At 35.6% G+C, this 23,962-nt stretch overlaps 2 protein-coding genes across 7 annotated transcripts in view; both read left to right on the forward strand.

Moving 5' to 3' along the window:
- Positions 1–514: 514 nt before the first annotated feature.
- Positions 515–11,454, forward strand: LOC118733924 (aminoacylase-1-like). 6 transcript variants are annotated; one of them, XM_036463558.1, is made up of 8 exons: positions 515–629; positions 690–816; positions 6,375–6,472; positions 9,362–9,733; positions 9,812–9,958; positions 10,075–10,358; positions 10,946–11,079; positions 11,153–11,454. In XM_036463558.1, the coding sequence occupies exons 2-8, from the start codon at positions 716–718 to the stop codon at positions 11,355–11,357; spliced, it is 1,341 nt and encodes a 446-aa protein (XP_036319451.1). In that variant the 5' UTR covers positions 515–629; positions 690–715; the 3' UTR covers positions 11,358–11,454. The 6 variants fall into 6 exon arrangements, with proteins under 6 accessions (XP_036319451.1, XP_036319452.1, XP_036319453.1 ...); XM_036463559.1 differs by having other exon boundaries at positions 516–629; positions 9,389–9,733; XM_036463560.1 differs by lacking the exon at positions 690–816 and having other exon boundaries at positions 516–629.
- A 9,698-nt stretch (positions 11,455–21,152) lies between these two features.
- Positions 21,153–23,962, forward strand: part of LOC118733925 (aminoacylase-1-like) — a 5,067-nt gene continuing 2,257 nt past the window's right edge. The window contains exons 1-2 of the mRNA XM_036463564.1: positions 21,153–22,755; positions 22,833–23,180. Of these exons, the coding sequence (XP_036319457.1) occupies positions 22,671–22,755; positions 22,833–23,180 (433 nt within the window). The 5' untranslated portion in view covers positions 21,153–22,670. The remainder of the gene's footprint in view (positions 22,756–22,832; positions 23,181–23,962) is intronic.

Below are 23,962 nucleotides of genomic sequence, written 5' to 3' on the forward strand. Positions count from 1 at the left end.
TTTGGCAGCAAAGGAAGGCGAGGTTCTTGATAAGGATTTGGTTTAATTTTTCGGAATCGGTTAATATCCGGTTACAGCGCCTGTCAAGAAAGGGAACTTGTACAATAATAAATGGAAATATTTGATTTAAATTACTATATGGGTAAAAGTACCTTTCTGAGTTGTATGTAAGTGGTCCCAAATCCTTTTGAAAAAATGTCCTCTATTGTACGTTGATTAATATGGTCACCGTAGCTGTAAGCAGCATCAGTCCTCAAAGGGTTAATAAAAAACTGAAAATCAGAATTTTATCGGTACAAATATGACAAATCGGGAAGCTTATACATTCCGACTATTAAAAAATATTCAGCGGGACAATTTTCTCAAAATCGTTACTGTCCCGCCAAAATCGGTACGAATGGTCACCGTATATACGTATACTATATATGTATGTAGTAAGTATATTTTCAATAAATTTTGCGGTTAACATCGCTTTATCGAAAACTTTTAGATTACTTAAATACCAGAAATATTCATTTTGACCACTCAGTATTAACAGTTCACTCAATTACATAGGTAATTGCTAAATAGTTTCTGTCTGTTTCATACATTTGTGCTCGTGGGAAAATAGAGTACGGCAGTACCGCCAAGTATGTAATTTGCGTCATAAAGATAATACAAGTGAAATAAACATATAAAATTTACATTAGTTAAATGGAGGAGAATTTTCAGTGAAATGACCGCAAAAAATAGAAATAGTTTATCTATCAAACTAAACTCATTCAGAAAAGTAAACAAAGCATTGCATTTTGTGACATTTACTGATAACGTTCAAAGGTGCACACTCATCTCAGGGATGGTAAATGAGAATTTAATTTTTGTACCAAATTGGCCATAAAAAATGTACTAAATCAGCCGAAAAAGCAGAAGAAGAACAAGTAAAAGTTTTATGTTAGGCAAAATTATCTAAATAAAATGTTTTTTGTGAAATCTGAAACAAAAAAAAACAGTGGCATTTAATGCAATCAAAGTTTCACAAAAATATTTTGTAAAATAATTAGTTTCATTGGAAAAAACAAGTTAAATACCTATATTCGATATATAAGTTAACAATAAGTCGTTTACAATTAGGTGAGTTCAATATCAAACAATTGTTCCGCATTGTTAGCAATACTTGCAAGCTTTTACTAGAAATGCGTTCATAACCAAAAAAAAATTGCAAGAGAGTGAATTCGGCAGCGTAAAAGCTCAGTTAGTCTAGACTTAACTTAATTTAACTTACCGTAAGTAATCATCAATGATTACTCGACGCGTCAACTTAAGCCAGAAGCGAGAAAATGTTTTTTTTTTTGTGTTTTCTTTTTCAGCTGCTTACAGTATATCGCCTAAAATGCCACATTAAAAAAATTCATGCAAAAAATATGTTTGCGTTCATTTATTTTTGAGAAATTCAAAACGAAAATCTGGTAAGACTGATTCTCTCACCGCTCACAATTTCCGTAAGGTTATTCATCCCTATTCTGGTTGTCGTAAGTCGTTCGAATCGACAGTCGTTCGTTGAATTATGTTGTAAATAAAAACATTAATTTTAATTAATTAATCCCAACGGCTTTTTACCCTCCATTCCCGCCCAACCGACACGAGGGGCGCAGTCCGCATGACGTACGGAAACTTTTTTTTTTTTTTAGTTTTTTCGTGCCGAGTAGTGGAAACAGGAGTTTGTTAAGTGTCGAGATCTAAAACTATTCAGCTACAGAATCAAATTCATCAGCTGATTGGATATGCTAAAGATAGTATTTCAATTATTGAGAGTGGAAATAATAGTTTTCTTTATAGTAAAAATCGAGTCCGATACGTCAAACGTGCTGGAATGACAGTTAAAATCTTGACATAAACCACGGAATGATTCGTTTAGTTCAAAATTAGTTTTGCATGGCTTTAAAAATAGAGGTCGAAAGTGTCTTGACACTCGAGAAGGAACATTAAAATTTACCTCAGCCAGGAGGGCCGGGCTATTAATCAAGCCTGTCATTAATTTTACGATAAATATTATACCCAGCATTTCTCTACGACTTGCGAGTGTAGGCAAATTTATGAGCTTTAGACGACTTGTGTAAGGGGGGAGATTGTAATCTGAATCCCAGTTAAAATTACGCAATGCAAAAAGCAAGAATTGTTTTTGAATTGATTCAATCCTTTCTGAATGAACTTGGTAGCGGGGATTCCAAACAATAGATCCGTATTCTAGTATAGGTCTAACTAAACTGGTAAAAAGAGCTTTTGTAACATAAGGATCTTTGAACTCTTTTGACCATCGCCTTACATATGCAAAAACGCCTTTGGCTTTATTGACTGTAACATTAATATGATGGTTGAAATTGAGTTTGGAATCCATTGTGATACCAAGATCGACAAAATTGGATACCTGCTCCAGATTATAATTTGATATTGAATAAACAGCTGGTTGAACAGCCCTCCGAGAGAAACACATAACTTTACATTTTTGAAGGTTTAGTGGCATATAGTTTGTATTACACCAACTAACCACGTTGTTCAGATCCGCTTGTAACAAAGACCTTTCTTCGATAGAGGACAATGTTTTAAAAAGTTTCACATCATCGGCATACATTAAAATTTTTGAATGTTTTATTATAGAAGAAATATCATTAATGAATATCAGGAACAGAATCGGACCAAGGTGGCTTCCCTGAGGAACTCCTGAAGAAACTTTAATGATGTTGGAAGAACAATTATTAACAATAACTCTTTGTGTTCTATCAGAGAGGTAAGATGAGATCCATTGAAGGAGACTGGGCTGAAAGCCGATTAGGTCGAGTTTACGGATGAGTAACGAGTGACATACTTTGTCAAAAGCTTTACTGAAATCGGTGTAAATTACGTCGGTATGAGCATTTTCTCTAAAACCGTTTGAGACATGAGTTGTAAACTCCAATAAATTAGTAATAGTAGATTTTCCTTTAGAAAACCCGTGTTGAGATTGTGTAATTGAAGAAGATATAGAATATGTCAGCTGGTTAACAATAATTGCTTCGAATAATTTGGGGATAGCGGAGAGTTTCGCTATGCCTCGATAGTTTTCTATAGACGACCTGCTGCCGTTTTTGTGAAGTGGTATTATGAAAGACTCCTTCCAGGCTGACGGAAAAACGCCATGTTTAAGTGACAAATTGAATAGAGTTGTTAAAGGCTCGCAGATGTTCTCAGCGCAGTTTTTAAGAAAACAGGTCGGAATATGATCAGGTCCAGGCCTAAATGACGCTTTTAAGGTTTTTAAAGAGTGTAAAACTTCATCGGAAGATATTACTGGAATATAAGCAGAGTTGATTGGACAAAGCTCGTACGGATAGTCTCCACTTATAGGGAAGTCTACAGAATAATTGGACCTAAAGAACCGAGCAAACATGTTGGCAATGAGTTGGCTGTCGCTAGATACAGTGTTGCGATAATGCATAGCGGACGGAAAACCATGTGCCTTACGCTTTGAATTTACGAAACCATAAAATGATTTAGGATTGTTAATTAAATTCCTCTTAATTTTACATAAATATGAATTATAACATTTCTTATTTAATGCAAAGTAGCTATGCCGCAAAACTGAGTACCTTAGGTAATCACTGTGTAAGCCCGTTCTTTTATACAGTTTAAAAGAGTGCGACTTTTTATTTTTCAATTTTTTAAGCTCTTTAGTGAACCATAATTGTATTGGTTCTTCATGAACAATATTACGTATTGGCACATACTTTCGAAACAAATTGAAAACAGTATCATTAAAGTGCTCAACGCAACGCTCCACGTCATCTCTATATATACATATCTAGTACTTGAACTTGACTTATTATTATGTATTTCATTTATGATTTCGTAGTTTAACTCAAGAGCAGGATGGTATGCATCTTCCGGCAAAACTAGGGGATCACACCGATTAATAGAGGCCTTCGGAACATCATCAACGTAAACGAGATCCAAGACCTTTCCAAACTTATTTGGACATATATTTATTTGTTTGAGGCATAGTTCAGCCATTTCCTCCAGAAATACATTGTAACTATCTCTAGATGAAACTGGTACAACATCGGTGTCAATGATGTTCCATGAAATATGTGGCAGATTTAAATCGCCCAAAACAATCATAGAATCGGATGCCGTAAGCATTGCATTTACGGTCTCAAGTAAAGAAACTAGCTGCATATATACCGATACGGCAGAATTAGGAGGGATGTAGCAAAGAGCAAAATAAATATAAGTCTTTCCAGCCTGTACACGTATACATTTAAATTCGGTATATTCAATGACAGGAAGACTAACTTCCTCGGATGGTATCGATGAATGCACCGCAAAAAGAACACCACCGCCGATTCTGCCCACGCGGTCACTCCTGTATATTTGATATTCATTTGGAAGAATTTCGGAATTAAAAAATATGAGGTTTGAGCCATGTTTCGGTCAAGGAAATAATATTATAATTGCAGTCAAAACCTTTTAAATATAAGTCAGTTAATTTGGTATTCAAACCTCTAACGTTTTGATAGTAAATACTTAAATTAGACTTGCGAGTTAGTTTTTTGAATCAGAATTAAGATTAGAAATTTTAGCTACGTTATTATTACTTTTATTAGGTTTATACTCAAACTCGCGAACAAACGCCCCGGTCGGCCAAAATGAACTATTTAGTAGTGAATCAAAATCTTCGGAAGCTACATCAATTTTAAAAGATGAAATATCGCGATCGTATTTAAAATTAAATTTACGAATAAATACATCTTTAGTTCTAATTTTAGTCGATATGTATGACTTTATATCATCCGAAGAAGTATCTTTAGCAAATCTAGAGACAAAGATTGATCTTCTCGGAGGAATTACAACCAACTTTTTGGTAATGATGTCTGATGTGCGGGGCTCCGAATTATTCGGAGGAACTAAGTTAGACAGTGGAGCTTGAGATGTTGATGGCAACACTGTTAAATCAACGGTTTGACTATTTTTTGAAGTAGACCTAGTGGATATGGCTTTAGAAATCGGAGGCTCCAATGCCTGAGGGCATGGAGAAGATAAATTAATAAGTTCTAAGGACTGGGATGGAGGATTTTTTTTACCAGAATCCGTGGCTGTCTTTTTAGGTGGACTAATAACATGCCCACCTTTATTTTCACGGCTATCTTCAGAGTGTGGAGGGTCGTCGAGACAAGTGAAAGATCTAAAAATTTTTTCGTAATGCTTAAATTTCTCAACAAGCGCCGACAGATCCTTCCCGATCTCAGAAAAACCATTTCTGGACTGCCTGAAGAATTTAAATAAATCAACTTCGGTTGATCTACATTTTTGACAAGACCAACGAAGACCCTTACCCTCGTTAATAGCGTCTAATACTCTACCGCTCAAACCAGCACATTTTATATGGGCAATCCCATCGCAGAGCCAGCATGGCACATAGGAGTCGCTTTTAACGTGGCAATTGGTGCAAATACACGACATGTTTAAAATTATATTTATTTTTAGGTTTTAGAAGCAAAAAAGCAAAAACGGTTTTGAAAACGATGTATTAATCAGTGAACCAATCAGCTGGTAAATATCAGTTAGCGAACAGTTTTAAATGCACTGTATATTAGACACCTAATAAACACAACGCAAACAGCTGTGACAAAGATGAAACAGCAGAAATGACAAAAAGACAAAAAGAGCAAAATCAATGTGCACAAACAAAAACAATTGTACAACAACAATATATTATATGAAACAAAATACTCGGCACATGCAATTAAGAATATCAAGTTAAATTAATCAAATCTACGGGAAATTTTGATGTTTTACTTATCTTTAAATTGTGCACCAGAAGTTTATTAACACTTTTTTTAATTTTTTACTTTAATAAGCGTAAACAGCTTTATCAAACACAAAATTTAAACAGATCACAGAAAAACACAGCTTCACAGCTTGACGTTTGCGTATATTAACGACAGATTTTAACACATTTTCCATACTTCTTCATTTCGAAAGGATAATAGGAATAAAATTTTTTTGTAAATTATGTCATTGGTTGCCTCATGACGCCAATGAAAAACTCAAATTTCGATCAACGACTATCGTTCCGACAATCGGAATAGGGGCGATTTACTTTTATGAGGTAGAAAAAAAATTGTGAATTTCTGAGGCGTTGTTTACTTTACTTGAGAATTGTTAATAATTGTCAAAAAAGTACAATTTTACCATCCATTTCATCACTGACTTATCTTGTGAAATACAAAATTGTTTATAAACTGCTTAATCAAAGCTAGATGAATTCATTTTTAAAAGCCATTACTATAATGATTTAAGAGTGTTTTCAAATAAATAATATGGGTCTTTGTTTTTAATACGTTTAAAAAATGCAATTGTAGGCGTTTGTTGAAAATGAGCTCTTGGAAGAATGATAAGGAAATCGAAATATTTCGTGAATATCTGCGCATCCCAAGTGTACATCCAGACATCGACTATGGTAAGCTTCACTAAAAATTAACCATACAAGCGAATGCTTTTTAAGATCCTCTCATATTTTTAATCCCTAGTAGGACTATGTGTATTTCGTTTTCTGGTGGCGTATTTGAAGACTGTCAAAGGTTGGCTTCGCTGTCGATTATAGGGTTAATTAAAACTGGTTGTCCCCTTTCAGACACGTCAAGTCTTGCTTTCAAGCCTGCTCGTTCGTAGGCGAAGGAGGTGAGAGGAGAGGGGAAGAGTACAGATTCCTCCGTACCGTCAATTCGTTTCAAGTTTTCTTGTCTCTTTTTATCTTTTCGTTGCTTTCCATTTAAAGAACCAAGGACTTGAATTCAATTAAAGTTGACGCGTGTGGAAGCAAATAGAAAACACAAAAGAGAATGCGAAAAAAATTGCTTTCAAGACTTGACGTGTCTGAAAGGGGACGTTTATTCGTGCCTTTGGGGATGCTTTTAGGATGGAATCCGCTCAATATTTTTCTTTAAGCAGCAGCACCCTCGACAGAGTCTTGCTATACCTTCGTAATCGTCTTAAGTAAAATTACTGCCCAATATGTTGATCGCCTACAAGTTCGTAAGGGCGTTTTTAATGCACCTCAACTCTTGGCAGGAGGCTTTAGATTAGGGCTGCCAGACGTCCTGCTTTTCCAGGATTTGTCCTGAATTAAACAAATTGTCCTGGTGTCCAGGTCCACACTTAAACTTTTTTAATGAAGGTCAATGCAGACACTCATCATTGCTTTGAAAAAAAAGCATTAGTAGCCGAAAGTCGATAATGAAACATTTTTTCTAATATGTTGAACAATATCTGGTTAGTTTACCTTCTTTCTGTTTAGTTTATTTGTTTAAAATCTAGTTTTTTATCTTCAGGCAAATGCCAAAAAAGTGCAAGTTCCTGAACAGGCACACGGCTGAGTGGTCCCACATACTACGCAGTAGATAATTTCTGGAGTTAAAATCTCTTTCTGAAAGTCATTCCTTTCTCCTTTCTTTTTTGTACGGAGTGGCACAAACTGAAGGGCTTCTGCTCTCGCTACTCAAAGAAGAGCTTCCAGAACGGCTTTTGTAGGACGTACTTCTAAAGGCCTATCGAAGAAGTTCTTTTAAAGCTCTTTTTAGTTCATAAAAGTCATAATTCTTTAAGGAATTTAAATATTTAAGGTTCAGATTAAATGTTTTATTGAGATTTAAAATAATTATTGAATCCTATTTGTAATGCTAAATAATATAAACATATGCTTAAGTACATTCGCGTAAATTTTAAATTGGAAACCCATTTCTAGGAAGCATGCAGAGAAGCACTTTTTATCCTTATTGGGTAGGTCTTTCAGAATGGCTTCACTTCAGACAGCCCACCTAAATTATCTCTAGGTTGTGGCAAAAATGGTCATGAAGCGCATTGTAGGATATGTGGAAATTTGCTAATGGTGGTAAGGCAAGCATTCAAGACCACGTTAAAAGCGCCAAACATTTTTCCAAGTTACGTCACCGTCAAGATATTTCTCGTCTGTTCTTTTATGATTAAAAAAATTCATCAATCATTTAGCTCTACGGATTGTTCCACAAAACTACATTGCTATAATTAGGGTCGCTTGGAATTATTTTTTTTTCTAATTCAGGGTTACACCGCTTGATCTGTGTGGCCATCACAGGAGCCCTCGGTATAATTACAGGCATTCCTCCTCTATCTATTCTGAAAAGGAGGCCTGCTGGAGCGCCCTACGGCTGCCCAATGAAATCAGCATGAAGAGTGGGGATCATTAGGGTCACTTGGAGGCTCTCAAGCCTTTTCTGGATGATACCGCTATCAAGTTTACAGATATCATGCTACTGAAACTATCCTTTGACAAGCCCTACGAGGTCAGAATTTCTGAAAGGGACCGCTGTAAAGCGATAATATCTATGATTGACAAAGGGTCCCAAGTATGGTATACCGATGGATTAAAGATGGAAGACGGGAGTACTGGGGCAAGCGTGCTTGAACCAAGGTTTAAAGGCTCATACCCTATCATATTCTAGGCGAAAATCTTCGTAATCGAAGCCTGTGTTGTGTCCGATAGTCAGTCAGCACCAAGGGCCTTAGACTCATTTAGAACGACATCAAGGCGTGTGGACTGTTGTAAAACTCTTCTGAACAGCCTAGGAGCCCATAATATAGTTACGCTGTGGTTGGCAACGAAAGGGCTGACTATCTGGCAAAACCTGGAGCCCAAATGCGCATGTATGATCCCGAGCCTTTCTGCGGTACATCTAGAGGATACGCTGCAGAACTGCTCAGGAGTTTGGAGGAATCTCTGATTGCTCCCGACTGGCGTATGTCAAAGGGAATGAGAAAATCACAAAAACTGATAACTCCTAGAACTCTAACAAGCTACCTGACAGGACACTACAAGTTAAGGTACCATCTGAACAAAATGGGGCTTTATGTAGAGACGGACTGCAGGATCTGTGGGCTGGCGGAGGAAACCTCAGAGCACATTCTGTGTGACTGCCCGCGTATCATGAATCGCAGACTGATACACCTTGGGGAACGATTATCTTCTCCATCCAAGAATTGGAACACGGCACCCTCAAATGTGCTTAATTTTCTACATAGTCTAAGGTCGGAGTGAATACAATTAGGGTTTAGCACAATAGATCTTTTAGGTCGCAGCACAATTAAACCCGACGTAATAATAATAATAATAATAAGGGTTCCATCATCTTAAAAGTTTAAAAACCCGGTTTCTAGCTTCAGGGCCGAGGGCGGCGACATGGTACTATCATTTTCATACCTGACACCCTAAAAACAAACATTAATACATATTTGCTACTAATTCAAAGGATTCTCAGATCGACAAAAACCAATTCCTAAATTCTTTATATACAAATGAACATACATACATAAGTGCATACACGCACATCTATATTTGTAGCACCCGTCGTAGAATTTCTGAGAAAACAAGCTGCCGACCTAGAGTTACCCATTGAGGTTTATCAGCCCGGTAGTCCCAGCAAACCAGCTGTTGTTATAACATGGGTGGGAGAGCAACCGGAACAACCAACAATTATGCTGAATTCTCATATGGATGTAGTACCAGTATATTCGGAAAAGTGGACCCATCCACCATTTGCTGCTGATATCGACAACGACGGACGAATTTTCGCGCGAGGTGCACAGGACATGAAATGTGTGGGCATGCAGTATTTGGCAGCGATACGAAGGCTACGAAAAGACGGTGTCACCTTAAAACGTACCATACATGTAACCTTTATACCGGGTCTGTAAAAATATAACCTCAAAGAAACGTAGAGACTTTGAAGAAGAAATAAGCCAAAATTGTTTTATTCTTTTACAGACGAGGAAATTAGCGGCGAAATGGGAATGAAAGCATTTTTGAAGTCTGCAGAATTTAAAAAATTAAATGTTGGTTTTTGTCTCGACGAAGGCATTGCATCTGCTAATGAGACTTTTTCAGTTTTCTATGCCGAAAGAAGCCTTTGGCGTGAGTTTTGTTTTATTATTATTTAACAATTCAGCAGATGCTTATTCGGAGTCATGTCTTAAGTGTTGAATAACTTTATAGTTCTGTAGGTTTAATTTTTTAAATTTGTATTTTAGACGTTCACTTTTTAATAAGTGGAACATCCGGGCATGGCTCTTTGTTGCATAAGAATACTGTAGGTCAAAAGCTCCAAAATATTCTAAACAAATTAATGGAATTCAGGCAGAATGAAATTGATCGTTTGGAGAATGATCCATCTCTACGGCTTGGTGATGTGACAACCGTGAATTTAACGGTTATTAAAGGCGGTGTGCAAAGTAATGTTGTACCATCTACGCTGGAAGTGGTTTTTGACATGCGTTTGGCGTTGAATGTAGATCACGACAACTTCGATAGGCAGGTAATTTCAAAAATATGTATATGTACATTAGAGTGGTCCAAAAAAATTTATTCTCAAGAATTCTACACTATTTCTACGAAAAGTTGTTTTATCTCCATATAAAATACATGGAAAACTTTGAGCGCTTTGAGCACTACCTAAATTATTTTTTATTTCAAAATAAAAAATATGGGTATATTTTTTTCGGTATATAACAATCCTAGGGGGTGGCGGCTTTAAAAATCCGACCTTATTTTTTTACATACATTTTTGGACCACTTTAATGTACATCCCAGAATTGCCAAAATGTTAATCTGATTAACGATTAAAAATTAACGATGAAAATGTTAATCGCGACTGACGATAAAAATTAATTAATCGTAATCAATTGTACGATTAATGACTAAATTTTAATTTAATTAATTTTAATCATTAATCGTTAATCCAATGGGTTTTGTAAACTTTTTATTTTTACTTGATTACATCGACATTTTTATGATTAAAACATCGGAAACATCGGTTTTTGGCAGACATCGACGTTAGCACATCCCCGAATTTCTTTCTTCTAACATAATTCGTTAAGTATAAAAAAGCAATTATTTTTTCAGCTAAGAGCGTGGTGTGTAGAAGCTGGTGGCGGTATAGAAATTCAATATGAGCAAAAGGAGGCAAAAGTCGAAGCAACAAAAATAGATAGTTCGAATTTATTTTGGGTGGCTTTTGAAAAAGCTACAACGGAGCTGTATGTTCTTAATTATTTTGTTCTACTAAAATTCTATTTCATAACTTTTGAATCTCATTTTGAATTTATGCAGCAATCTTAAAATCCAACCACTTGTTTTTCCCGCTGGCACCGATGCTATTTATATTCGGGACGCAGGTATACCAGCAATTGGATTTTCTCCCATAAACAATACGCCAGTGTTGCTGCATGATCACGATGAATTTTTACAAGCTGACGTTTATTTAAAAGGCATTGTAATTTATAAGAAAATTATATCGGCTATTGGAAATGCATAAAATTAACCTATAACGAGCAATATTATAAAACCCACAGAAAATTCTATTGAAATTACTAAAATAATAAATAAATATTTTAACAAAATTTTAAAGAATATTTAAAACTGATGTTGATTTAGAAGCCCACACAAAATTTATTGCTAGTTATTAGATCAAGTTAAGTTAAGTGAAAAACGTGCGCAAGCCTTTTGCGCGGTGCCTTGTGGCGCTTTATGTTACCGCATACAAAAATTTGACTTTTTTGGACCCCTTTACTTTCTTTTTACAACGCTTTTATCAACTTGTAATGTTGTATGTCCAGACCACCATTTATACTATAAATATAGCAAAGGTATTTATAGCAACCTAGTCTATATAACGGGTGATTTTTTAAGAGCTTGATACCTTTTTTTTTAAAAAAAACGCATAAAATTTGCAAAATCTCATCGGTTCTTTATTTGAAACGTTAGATTGGTCCATGACATTTACTTTTTGAAGATAATTTCATTTAAATGTTGACCGCGGCTGCGTCTTAGGTGGTCCATTCGGAAAGTCCAATTTTGGGCAACTTTTTCGAGCATTTCGGCCGGAATAGCCCGAATTTCTTCGGAAATGTTGTCTTCCAAAGCTGGAATAGTTGCTGGCTTATTTCTGTAGACTTTAGACTTGACGTAGCCCCACAAAAAATAGTCTAAAGGCGTCAAATCGCATGATCTTGGTGGCCAACTTACCGGTCCATTTCTTGAGATGAATTGTTCTCCGAAGTTTTCCCTCAAAATGGCCATAGAATCGCGAGCTGTGTGGCATGTAGCGCCATCTTGTTGAAACCACATGTCAACCAAGTTCAGTTCTTCCATTTTTGGCAACAAAAAGTTTGTTAGCATCGAACGATAGCGATCGCCATTCACCGTAACGTTGCGTCCAACAGCATCTTTGAAAAAATACGGTCCAATGATTCCACCAGCGTACAAACCACACCAAACAGTGCATTTTTCGGGATGCATGGGCAGTTCTTGAACGGCTTCTGGTTGCTCTTCACTCCAAATGCGGCAATTTTGCTTATTTACGAAGCCATTCAACCAGAAATGAGCCTCATCGCTGAACAAAATTTGTCGATAAAAAAGCGCGAAACACATTTCGAACCGAACACTGATTTTGGTAATAAAATTCAATGATTTGCAAGCGTTGCTCGTTAGTAAGTCTATTCATGATGAAATGTCAAAGCATACTGAGCATCTTTCTCTTTGACACCATGTCTGAAATCCCACGTGATCTGTCAAATACTAATGCATGAAAATCCTAACCTCAAAAAAATCACCCGTTATCAACCTCGTCGTAGATATCATATCAAAGACATAAAATTAGAAGACTCTAGTGGGTGCCGCGGCACCCTGGGTTGCCGCAAGCGTATGCCTGGAGTGCCGCTAGTGGCTAGAGTGGTGCGGGCAAATTCTTTAAACTTTCCATACACAACACAACGGTTTGATCAAACTTCAACATGGCAGCCAGAAAATCAAAAAATTTTGATTTTTATTAAAATTACCTTCAGCAGCTCATTTCGCTCTTAAGCATAGTTCCACAAAAAAATGGAATCAGAAAATTTACAGAAAAATTGCTGCAAACGTACCCCTTTCACAATCATTTTCGGTACTTTCGTAGAGCTAATCCGCGTTTCATCCACTTTTATTCCCCTTTTTGGATTAATTTTTGAGTTTTTGCTGGCTGGGCGCAGCAGCTTCGCGCACGTGTATATGTTACTTATTCTTTCGAACTTCACAATCACACTGCTAAAGAGCGAATTAACACGATTCATACAAAGTTTGAAAACTTGTGAGTTTTTTAGTTTTCAACAGGATTTGCAATGCAAATCGAAGAAGAACTTTTCATGAGCGAGGTAATATTTCTCTGTCCCGTAGAATTGGTTTTGATAACTTTTGATTTTGAAATTTCAGCAAACGCCATTATAAACAATTTATGAGAATGAAAATAAAAAGCGTGGGCGCATGTAATAGACCTGAATTAGAGTAATATATGTATGTATGTGTATGTAGAAATTTTAGGTCTATTTTATGTAGTTTGACTATTGTAAATTAAATCTAAATCTAAATCTTTCTATTGCATGCGCTCCACGTTTTTCGTTTTCAATCTCATAAATTGTTTGTAATGTCTTCTGCAAAATTTTCAAAATCAAAAGTTATGAAAACAAATTCTATTGGACTGAGAAATATTATTTTCTAATTTGTAGTCCATTTATAAAAGCGTGGTATATTAAAAAAATTATTGTGAGTATCAACTTTGAGTAAATAAGCGTGCTTAAATTTCGAAACATCAAAGTTTTCGTATTTTTGAAATTTACCGTTATATGATAAGTGAGCGTAGTTCAAGTCCGATTTCAAACATTTTCAACATATTACTTCTTGTGTACAGTACAATCGTTATACCGGGTTTGGCAAAAAGTGATAAAACGCACACAGTCTTCAAAAGAGTCACAACTCAAAATTTTATATTTTTTAAATTATGTGCTAAAAATGTACACAGAGCTTTTATTTACCTTTCAGCAAAAGCTGGAGGAAATTTTTGTTATAATTTGTTTAAAAACCTAAGGTAAAGTCGCCTTTGCCCAGATGATTAGCATGCAGTGATCGGACTTCTACCACATCGTGGTAGATCTGGCACTTTTTTGAGCATTTACCACATCTACCCATATTCGCGTTTTTGAGTAGTTTTATTTTTGCAACAGGAAGCGTGGTTTTATTATGTTAAATTTCAAAATATAAGATTTATAAAAAGAATTAATAGCGAAAATGTTAAAAAACGGCGATTTTTGTGAAAGTATTAGCAAATTTCAGTGCATCTAAAGTTTCTAAGGCGTTGTTTACTTTTTTGCCGATTTTGACAAATCTCAAGTAGCGGCTGGAACGTGCCACATTTGTTCGCAACATCGCGATGTAATAAAGAGAAAGCTGGCAGCGGCAGCACTCCGCAAGGTTACAGAAATCTCTCAAAATATGTTCGAAAAGTATCTTGATATTGAAGGAACTGCTTTACACTGTCAAGGAAAAAATTTGCCAAAACTCAACGCAATTTTTAGCAACTTCAAATCTTGAACTTTATCATACTAAAATACATTTTTTTTTGTATTCTAATTAAAATGTTTGCAATTTAGGTGAAACCTTGCCAATTTTTTTTAATGTTTGTACAAAGCGTGATCCAAAACCTAAGATCTGCCAAATTTTTTTGAAATCTATCTCATTTTTTCCACATTCTACCACACAAATTTTTTCAAGTCCGATCACTGTTAGCATATGCTACGAAATGGTTTTTCGCATTTGCTGACGAACGTATAGTTGTGACTCTTTTGAAGACGGTGTGCGATATGTAAAATTTTTTGTAATCGTATTTCTTGCCAAGGAATTACTCCTAACATACATTTTGAGTAAACTACCTTGAGTAGTATATGGACGGGTTTCTAAGTGCGGCTCTAAGTAATGTTAATATTGGGTAGGTTCAGAAGGCGCAGAAGTTGAGCGCAACCGTTGCTAAAAAAATCAGTGATCATAATGCGCCTTCTGAACGGCTTGATACATTAGCTGTCAAATTCAAAACACACAACACGTTGTCTCAAATGATCATAAAAATATTACGATCATTTAATACGCAACTGTTCAGTTGATCAGAAGTGCAAAACAACGCGTTCAGAAGGTGCAATCGCAACAGTTACTGAGCTGTTGCGCCTTCTGAACGTGCCCATTGAGTTTGGTGGGGTTAGGTAAAGCGGCTACTGATGTACAGCACTTCATTAAAAGTGGGCGGTGTGACGCACATTTTCCAGAAATTTCATAAATGTCTTATTTTATGTCAAAATCCAATTTCACATTCCAACTTTTAACAATTTGGATCCAGAGCAGATTATGTTCGTTGATATTTCTCATATTTTACTCGAGTAATCATAACGGACGGATATGCAGACATGAGTTAATCGAATTTTGTTTCATTCTGAGCATTTTGGTATATACATACATACGGGCATATCCTGGGTTACGGACGCGACATTCATACGACTTTAGAGTTAAATAATACCGTCCTTTGGTGGACAAAAAATTAGGTGCGCATGCAAAACTGACGTCGAGAAAATCGATGAAAAGGAGGGTGATTTGAGAGTTCATGTAAAAATAAGCAAAACTCAGTTTTTCCTTTATTAAACATTCTTTAAAGTCAAATTATGGACCGTTACAACCAATTTAATTTTAATCAGAGCAATTCGTTGTAGATTTAATTTTGTATTAAAATATGGTAAAGGACGTGACATATCGGACGTGACAGATTTTTCCCCCACACAATATTGTTACTAGTAAGACATACTAAATTTAATTACTTATTTAATTTTTTCAGTTCTTCTCTCCACCGTTTCCCGTTTTCAAAACCTCTTTTCGCCATCTGAATACGAAATTTAAAGTTAAAGTTAAAGCCGTTTGAATTCATTTACTTGCATTTTCGGTTTACCTTTTTTGGGAAAAACCCATTTGTATGCATATGGTGAAATCTTTTGATATGGCGATTTTTTTTAATTTTGTATTTTTTTTTTCAATCGTATCACAATTTTTTCCATAATTTATCACTTTCCTACCTAAGTGAAGTACATTATAACCCGTGTAACTAATATTTTTTAATTGCCACTCTATTTAAACCATATCCTTAAAATTATTTTCCATTAGCCCGGTCAATTTAGTTTTCAAGGTTGCTATATAATTCGCAGAAAGCTGAAAATTTGTACGAATGTTACGAGCACCACTATAACTGAAATGTGAAAAGTCCGCATGGATCCCAGATCTGTAAAAAAAAAAATAAATTCAAGGTCAAAAATTACATAAATTGATTTTTACCATTTTTCAGCTAAACGGTAAGGCTTATTATAAAAGTAGGTTAGATAAAATTGTAGATCATGCAATTATCTCTAAAAACCGTTATGCCACTTTTGTTCCCATGAATCACCATTTCTGGGATACAACGACTCGATCGAAATCCATATTGAATCATTCATTTAACTTATCAAATACTTTGAATTGATGCAAATTTTTTAACAGGTGGTGGTATACAAGATTCAGTTTGAATGGGAGGTGCCACGGGCCCTTTTCCAAAAACCCAAATTTTTTCCAGGAGTATATCTATATATATATACATATATATATAAGGAGTAGTATCGGATTTGTACTTTAAACGACGATTTGCATTTATATTAGTAAGGATTATTCAGTACTGACCATTAAAATAATTTTTAGAGGTGAGCATTTTTTACACACACCAAAATACACAAACACAAAATATTACACCAGGACATATGTATGTATATATTTTTCTGCCTTTGATTGGTTGTGCTGAACGACAAACTAATAGTTAAGTAAAAAGTTACGCACTGGTTACGCGTTTTCTCAAGACGATTTTTCAGAAATGTTAAATAGCACGTTGTCCTTTAACCTAGGATTCTTCTTATGAAGAAGTATATTTTAAACCCACAGATGTAATATAAGTACCGTTCAACGACTATCACAATCCACGATTTTTAAAAAATAAACGAAATTCAGTTACAGTTGTGAGCATCATTTTTTCTCGCATTTGGTAACTGGCACATTTGTTTAATACCTGTCTTTATATTATCCATAACCTACAAATGAACGTCTGAAAACCGCGAGTTTTAGGCCAGACCGCTGAAGAAGTTATACCTTAATAAAAAGTAGATTTTATGCGAGTCGCACTAAAAATTTCCTGATTTTCTCGATTTTATTAGTCGTTTAAACCGTTACTTTTGTTATAAATAACTATTTACGACAAATGTCTACCTTGATTCCTATAGAATATTACAAAGAACCGTTATGCGAACAAAGTTTATATACCCTTGTAGACTAGTGGATCCTAGTTATGAATTATGTATTAGGAAATTAAATATTTCAGAAATCATTTTTTATAATTTCTACATTTTCTCTTTTCTTTTCGACGGATTTCTAACTGGAGTCAAAAGTATAGATTAAGTAGGCTAACCTGCATCTACGACTAGTTCAACGTTCTGTTCAGATTTCTAACAAAAGAGCTTTTAGCTGGTAGTTGTCCCAAATTCGAACGTCTTGTCTGGAGCACCGTGACTTTGCAACGATGCCAAGAATCTTATAAACTGCTTCATAAACAGTCTACGAAATTGTTGCATTTTCGGTATTGTTGCATTTTCTTATAGCATTATGGCGTCTTTTTTGTTAGTTGCCTGAACCTTTAAATAATACATAGTATACCCTCTCTATTCCGAAAATTACCTGCCAGACTTGGGCCCACACCTTTTTGAAGGACATTTAATTAGCACGTAGGCTTAGTCGACGGTTCCCATCACGGTAGGTAACCGAGCGACATAATCGGTAAAATTTATATTTTAACCCACTCAGTTCATTTCTGCTTCGGAATCGAACAAAGTGCGGCAGCAACATTGCAATCCTTTTGGATATTTCCTATATTATCCTTCCAAAATTTCCAGTCAATTGGGCCTAAAAGTATACCACATGCAAAAGTAACATATGCAATGAGTAGTCAGCCAAAGCTGGCAGTATGAGGGGAATGTAACTAGATGTTGGCGCGCCTACTATATTTTTGTAAAATTTTGGCGATCAAAAAAAGCTGTAGCGAATGTTGGAATCCGACTGCAGAATTGGTATAAATAATGCAGTAATATATTAGTGGAATTCGCGCTTCTGTGTATTTGCTGTATCCTTCGTAAGTGTAAATGGACGAGCGAGTGGTTGTTGTTGCATGTGTATTTGATCTACCGCTAGCAACAACAAATCACACGCTCATGCAGTTAGAATTACACAAAATACAACGAATGCACAGAAGAGCGAATTCCCCTATTTAAAAAATTTAAATGTCACTTTGATGGTAATTTCTTCCTAGGAATCTACAATTACAGAGAAGTTGTGTGCTCACCGATCCCGTGAAAGCTTGAATAATTATTATAATTATAATTATTCTCACAGTATCTTCATCGAGCCGATACCGAAAATAAGAACCACTGTCGTCTAATTCAAACGGATTTACTCTGTTTTAATAAGTTTTTAGACCCCTTAGTAATGTGGCATCGTCAAGGATGTTAGAATCATTTTTTATATTATCACTAAATTCAAATTTCACTAAAAAACCCAACCTTTGAGTTTTCCAAATGGTTTAGTAACAGCTTTTCGTTGCTCTAACTTTAAACCGACTCTAAGCGAAAAAGCAGGCTCTAACTCGACTATGGCTGAGGTAAAGTGTACTTTAAATTAAAGTATTCTTTCACTTATTTAGAGCCGACTTTAATTCAACTATCGCTACGGGCCATAATGTCTAAGCTAAGCTTGCCGGCGAGTCGTTGCTAGGAATGTCAGTGAAATGTACATCGATATTTTTTCGATATATCGAAGGGCATACATCAATTTGCATTAAATTGTACAAGAATTGAAATTAATTACTGTAACTGAGCTAAATATGTTTCCAACGGAACTCTTTGGAGCCATTTCAATTATTTGGTTAAAGTCACTTATCTTTTTTCCACAATCGAAGAAATTAAAAGGCGGCTCAATGTACCAGAGATGTCAGTTTGCAAAAATCATCGATGCATCGATACTTCGACTATTTATACATCGAGTGGAAAATGTTCGATGCATCTAAATACAACATAGATTTTTTTATGCATCGATGTTTTTCCCACATACATACCTAGTCGTGCACGTGCGTTGATCTGTTGTGTTGCTCTGTTCTCACGACCAATGCTTTTGAGCAATATGATGCCCAAAAGTAGCGCACATATCGTTAGCAGAATACGAGCTGCGCGTGGGAATTTTGTTGACATTAACTTATATATTTATTTATATTACAGTTAATTTAATATTTTATCTCAAAGAACCAGCGATTAAAAGCTTCCTCTCTCGTATTTGTTTTATTATGGCAATCAATCACAAATATAACAAAAGGCAAACTACTTAGGGCGGTGTTATACGACTGCGTTTACGACGCTGCAGTAAAAGCTATCCGGTTTTCTGGGATGACAACCAATTATGAGACAAAAACGTTTTTACCGCTTTACCGCATCTACCAAATAGATCGCATGGCCGGTCTGTCTATGCGGTTCAATTGTAACGGCAGTGGTAATTCTGAAATAGTTTCCGAAATTTTACTGTCGATTCACGTTGGGAAAATAATGAACGAATCCGGCGATGACGATTCACTGCCTACACCTTCAAGAGCGAATAGCTAGCAATATCTTTCTAAAAGTTTTGCTTGACGCTTTCACGGAATGCGGTACACTAACAACGTGCCCCTTTCACAGCAGCGATATAATCGCATAGCGTATCAATGGCCTTATTTAAACGTACATATACAGTTACGTGCAAATAATTAACATCGACGCCGAGCCAAATACAGACGGCTCGTGCTTTAAGTTAGTTGTCAGAGGATTTGAGTTGAACTTTATAACCAGGGAACGGATTTTTATGACCTAAAAACCTATAAAAAAGGCAAAATAAAATAACGAAATAGGCTGGAAAAGGCAAAATAAAATAGCGAAAAAGGCAGGAAAAGGCACTAGGTATTGCAAAAAAGGCGAAAAAAGGCAAAACAAAATAGCGAAAAAGGCAGGAAAAGGCACTAGGTATTGCAAAAAAAGCAAAATAAGGCACTAAAAAAGACAGAAAATACGTAGAACAATCATAAAATACATTTATTTCAGAAATGTTTATATTACAAGTAAAAAGAGAAAAACTATGAACTAGTTTCATTATATGAAAAATTTGTGCTTTGAATCTTTGACTATTTTATCCTTTCGAGTTTCTAACTCATAAAACTTTAATCTGTATAGTTGTAGTAACTTTGAACCACAAGATGCATTTTGAAGTTTTCTGGCAGCATTTTCATTCGATTTTCGCGAAGAAAAGCCTTGAATGTACTAAATGTGCGCTCGACGTAAGTTGATACAAGTGGAGCCCAATTTAAATATGGAACGTTTGAAACGTGCACATTATCAGAAATAAGGGCGTTTTCCTCGCCCTTTACAATTTTATCCACACCCCTTATTGTCTCCGAGCCTACGTTAGCTGAGAAAACGGCTTTGAATTTTTCCAACACCAATTTGGCAAGAGGTCCCTGCGCTTCTATAAGCCGCATGGGCATGTGTATATTTTTTAATCTTAAAAAAAATTTTAAATACTATAATCACTTTTTTAAAGGTAGAAAAGGCAAAAAAAGGCATTTAACTTAAAAAAGGCAAAAAAAAAGGCAAATATCTAAAAAAGGCAACATCAAATGTGTATATATGGAATCAGGGAAAGCTAACTCGTGGACATTCTTAATCGAATATACTCTATCTCTTTAGCAGAAAAAAAGGCAATTTCCATAAAATCCGTTCTCTGTTTATAACTAAACATAGTATGTATGTATGTATTTATTGGTAACGTGATCGGTCATTATCCTGCAAGAAAATCTATCCTCGTGGCCAGTCAATAGAAAAATTATATTCATAATAGCTGAGAGTTGCTTAAATTGATGCGAGCGGTTTTCACTTGGAAAAAACAATTTCTGACTACATGCAGTGATCTTAGCGTGAGCTCTGGTGAAACTGAAATATTATTGTTTGGAAAAAGATTCTCCAATTTGGAAATACAATATAATGTCAGTATACTAAAGGCCGGTTACTCAATGTCTAATTAACACTAACTGTGGGTTAAACATCGTTATCGATGTGATCGACTCCATAACATGTATTTGCGAGCGCTAACTGAAAAATGAAGATAGGAGACTGAAATTTTATTTTGTGACCGACAACGAAATTTACATATGGAACCGAAAGAAAAAAATAAGTAGGTTTATTTGACACAGCCTAGTATAAATATACATTAGGGTGCATCACTCTCCATACAAAAAAAAATCGGTACAGTTTTTCCATCCGAATTATGAAATTCATTTTATTTTTTTTGAGACTTCTGCCAGTATATACTTCGCAAATATATTAAGATTTACGTGAGCTAGACGGGGTTGAAAATACCTCAATATATCGATTTTTTAATGAATGAAGTTAGCTTTCAAAATAACTTTTTCCAAAAAATCATTTCAGATGATAAAAAAAATGTAGCCTATAGGGTTTGCATAACCATATTTAAAAATTTATCGACAGAATCAAAAGAATGAGTTTTTAGAGGTATTTTCTAATCGGCGCAGCTAACGTAAATCTAAATATTTTTTCGATATATTTTGGCGGAATTCTTGCAATATAATAAATTTTATAATTCCGTTAGAAAAACCGCAATTTTTGGGCGAGGCACTCTAATGCACATATGTATATAGTACTGAAAACTAGCGTTATAAGAAAAAAATTGGCTATTCAACGAATGTAATATGGAGCTATAATGAACATTTTCATACACAAACAAGGAAGAGATGGTAAGATGTCCATATTTATGACATAATAAATACATACGTGAATTATGACCTGACTATAGAAAAAAATAAGAACGGATCGGGTATTTATTTAGGCCAAGAATAGAAGTGACCCTTATATATTAAATTTACATTGAGACCAAATTCTGAAATAGGGCCTTCTTTTAAAATTTTCTGAGATAGGGCGTTTTCGAATTGGCTGCCGAGAAAGGTCGATCTTCCACACAGCCGTCGAAATAGTATTCATCTTGAATGTGCGAATGCCTAAGTCTGACCCAGATAAGATATGCGGTTTTGAAAAATATGTACATAATTAAACGGCTAACGCACTTAGATAGTGCCTCAATAAGCGACATGTAGAAATTTATAAGCGGCCCAAAATGGTTAGGCCAAACTGGACACGAATGTTGACAGGTTGTCTATGGTAAAATGAAATAGCATTGCCTACGAGAAATTAAACAAATTGACGCTACCATGCTCTGTTGATACCCGAATGGCAACACGGAAAGTACTTGCAGTAACCAACCAACAAACTTAGTATTTTATCTATAGCGGTACTTCGTTAGTGATTAGCTGCACGCCACTGTATGTACGTAAATGATATGATAGCAAAAACAAAGACACAATGAAATTAAATAAATTTAAATTATCATTTTAATGGTCAATAAAAAAAGTATTGTGTATTTCTTATTGTAGCAGAAGTCCCGTGGAGGTATACGAGTGATAAAAAATAATAAAGCTAAATTACTGATAACATTTATGCCTTTACTATATAAAGTGTGAGCACAAAAAAAAATCTGCTATACGAGCCCTAACTTCGCGCGTGCATCGAAAAGTTGCACAGCTACCACAGAAAAATAAGTATATCTAGTGATAACTTCTGAATACATCATGAGTGAATGGGAGAAAAATAAGGAAATACAATTATTGCAGGAATACTTGCGTATTCCCAGTGTCCATCCGGATATTGATTACAGTACGTTTTTTTTTTCATTTATATATTTTTATTCAAATATTTTTCGCAATAAATTGTGTATTTAAATTAAATTAAAGCGCCATGCGTGGAATTCCTGAAGAAGCAATCAAAAGACCTAAATCTACCCTTAAAGGTTTATCATCCTGGCGGTCCTACAAAACCGATTGTGGTCATAACATGGTTGGGGCAACAGCCGCAGCTACCATCGATAATGTTAAATTCACATATGGATGTAGTGCCGGTTTATCCAGAAAAATGGACACATCCACCTTTTGCTGCTGAGATCGATGAGGAAGGTCGCATATTTGCACGTGGTTCACAGGATATGAAATCTATTGGCATGCAATATTTGGCTGCTTTACGCGCGTTAAAAAAGAAGGGCGTGGTGGCGTTGAAACGCACCATTCATGTGACTTTCATGCCAGGTAAGACAAGTATTTTTTAAGTTCAGAAGCTTACTCGGAACCAAACAAATTTGTTGAACTTTACTAAAGCTCTTATTTCCAATTGCGAGACCACTGCAAGATCTTGGAAGAATGGTTTGCCAAGCCTGCGTTATTTTATTCAACTAAAAGCCGAGCAATCGAAAAAGTTATTATACATATTCTCTTCCGAAATTTCTTACAACTAGGATAATAATACGCTGTGTCATAGCGTGTAAGACAATCATGTAGTGACCCATAGTCCTTATATAAAAGAAGTGTATTTTCTTTTCACAGAGCAACGATGTGCATTTCCTGATACAGGCCAGATAGGTAGTGCTGAAGATTTAACAGGACAAAGTCCTATTCCACCGTTCAAGGAGCTGTTTAAGGGTGGCATTTTGCAATTATCCTCAATACCCCGTTGCCCATGCGCCCATATGAGTTAATTTATATAAAGCTCGGCCATCTCATTCAGAGATCTATGGCATGCGGGTGCACCACTCTCTCACTAAGGGACAGTGCATTATCTATGTATAAGGGCCGGTTACTCAATGTTTGATTAACGCTAATCTCCAGATAAACATAGTTATCCACGTTAACGACTCCCTGTGCCTTATGCATAAAAAGTGAGCCTAAGCTCAGACTCAGTTTTTGCACTGAAAGGGTGAGCTCAAGCTCTAGAATTTGTACTGAAATTGAGCCGGAGCTTAAGCTCACTTTTTATGCATGAGGCCCCCTGTTATATGCATGGAGTCGAAGACGTCGATAACGATATTTAACCG

This window comes from Rhagoletis pomonella, unplaced genomic scaffold (genome assembly GCF_013731165.1).
Source record: "Rhagoletis pomonella isolate Grant_MI unplaced genomic scaffold, Rhpom_1.0 Rhpom_scaffold_00002, whole genome shotgun sequence".
In the NCBI taxonomy this organism is placed as follows: domain Eukaryota; kingdom Metazoa; phylum Arthropoda; class Insecta; order Diptera; family Tephritidae; genus Rhagoletis; species Rhagoletis pomonella.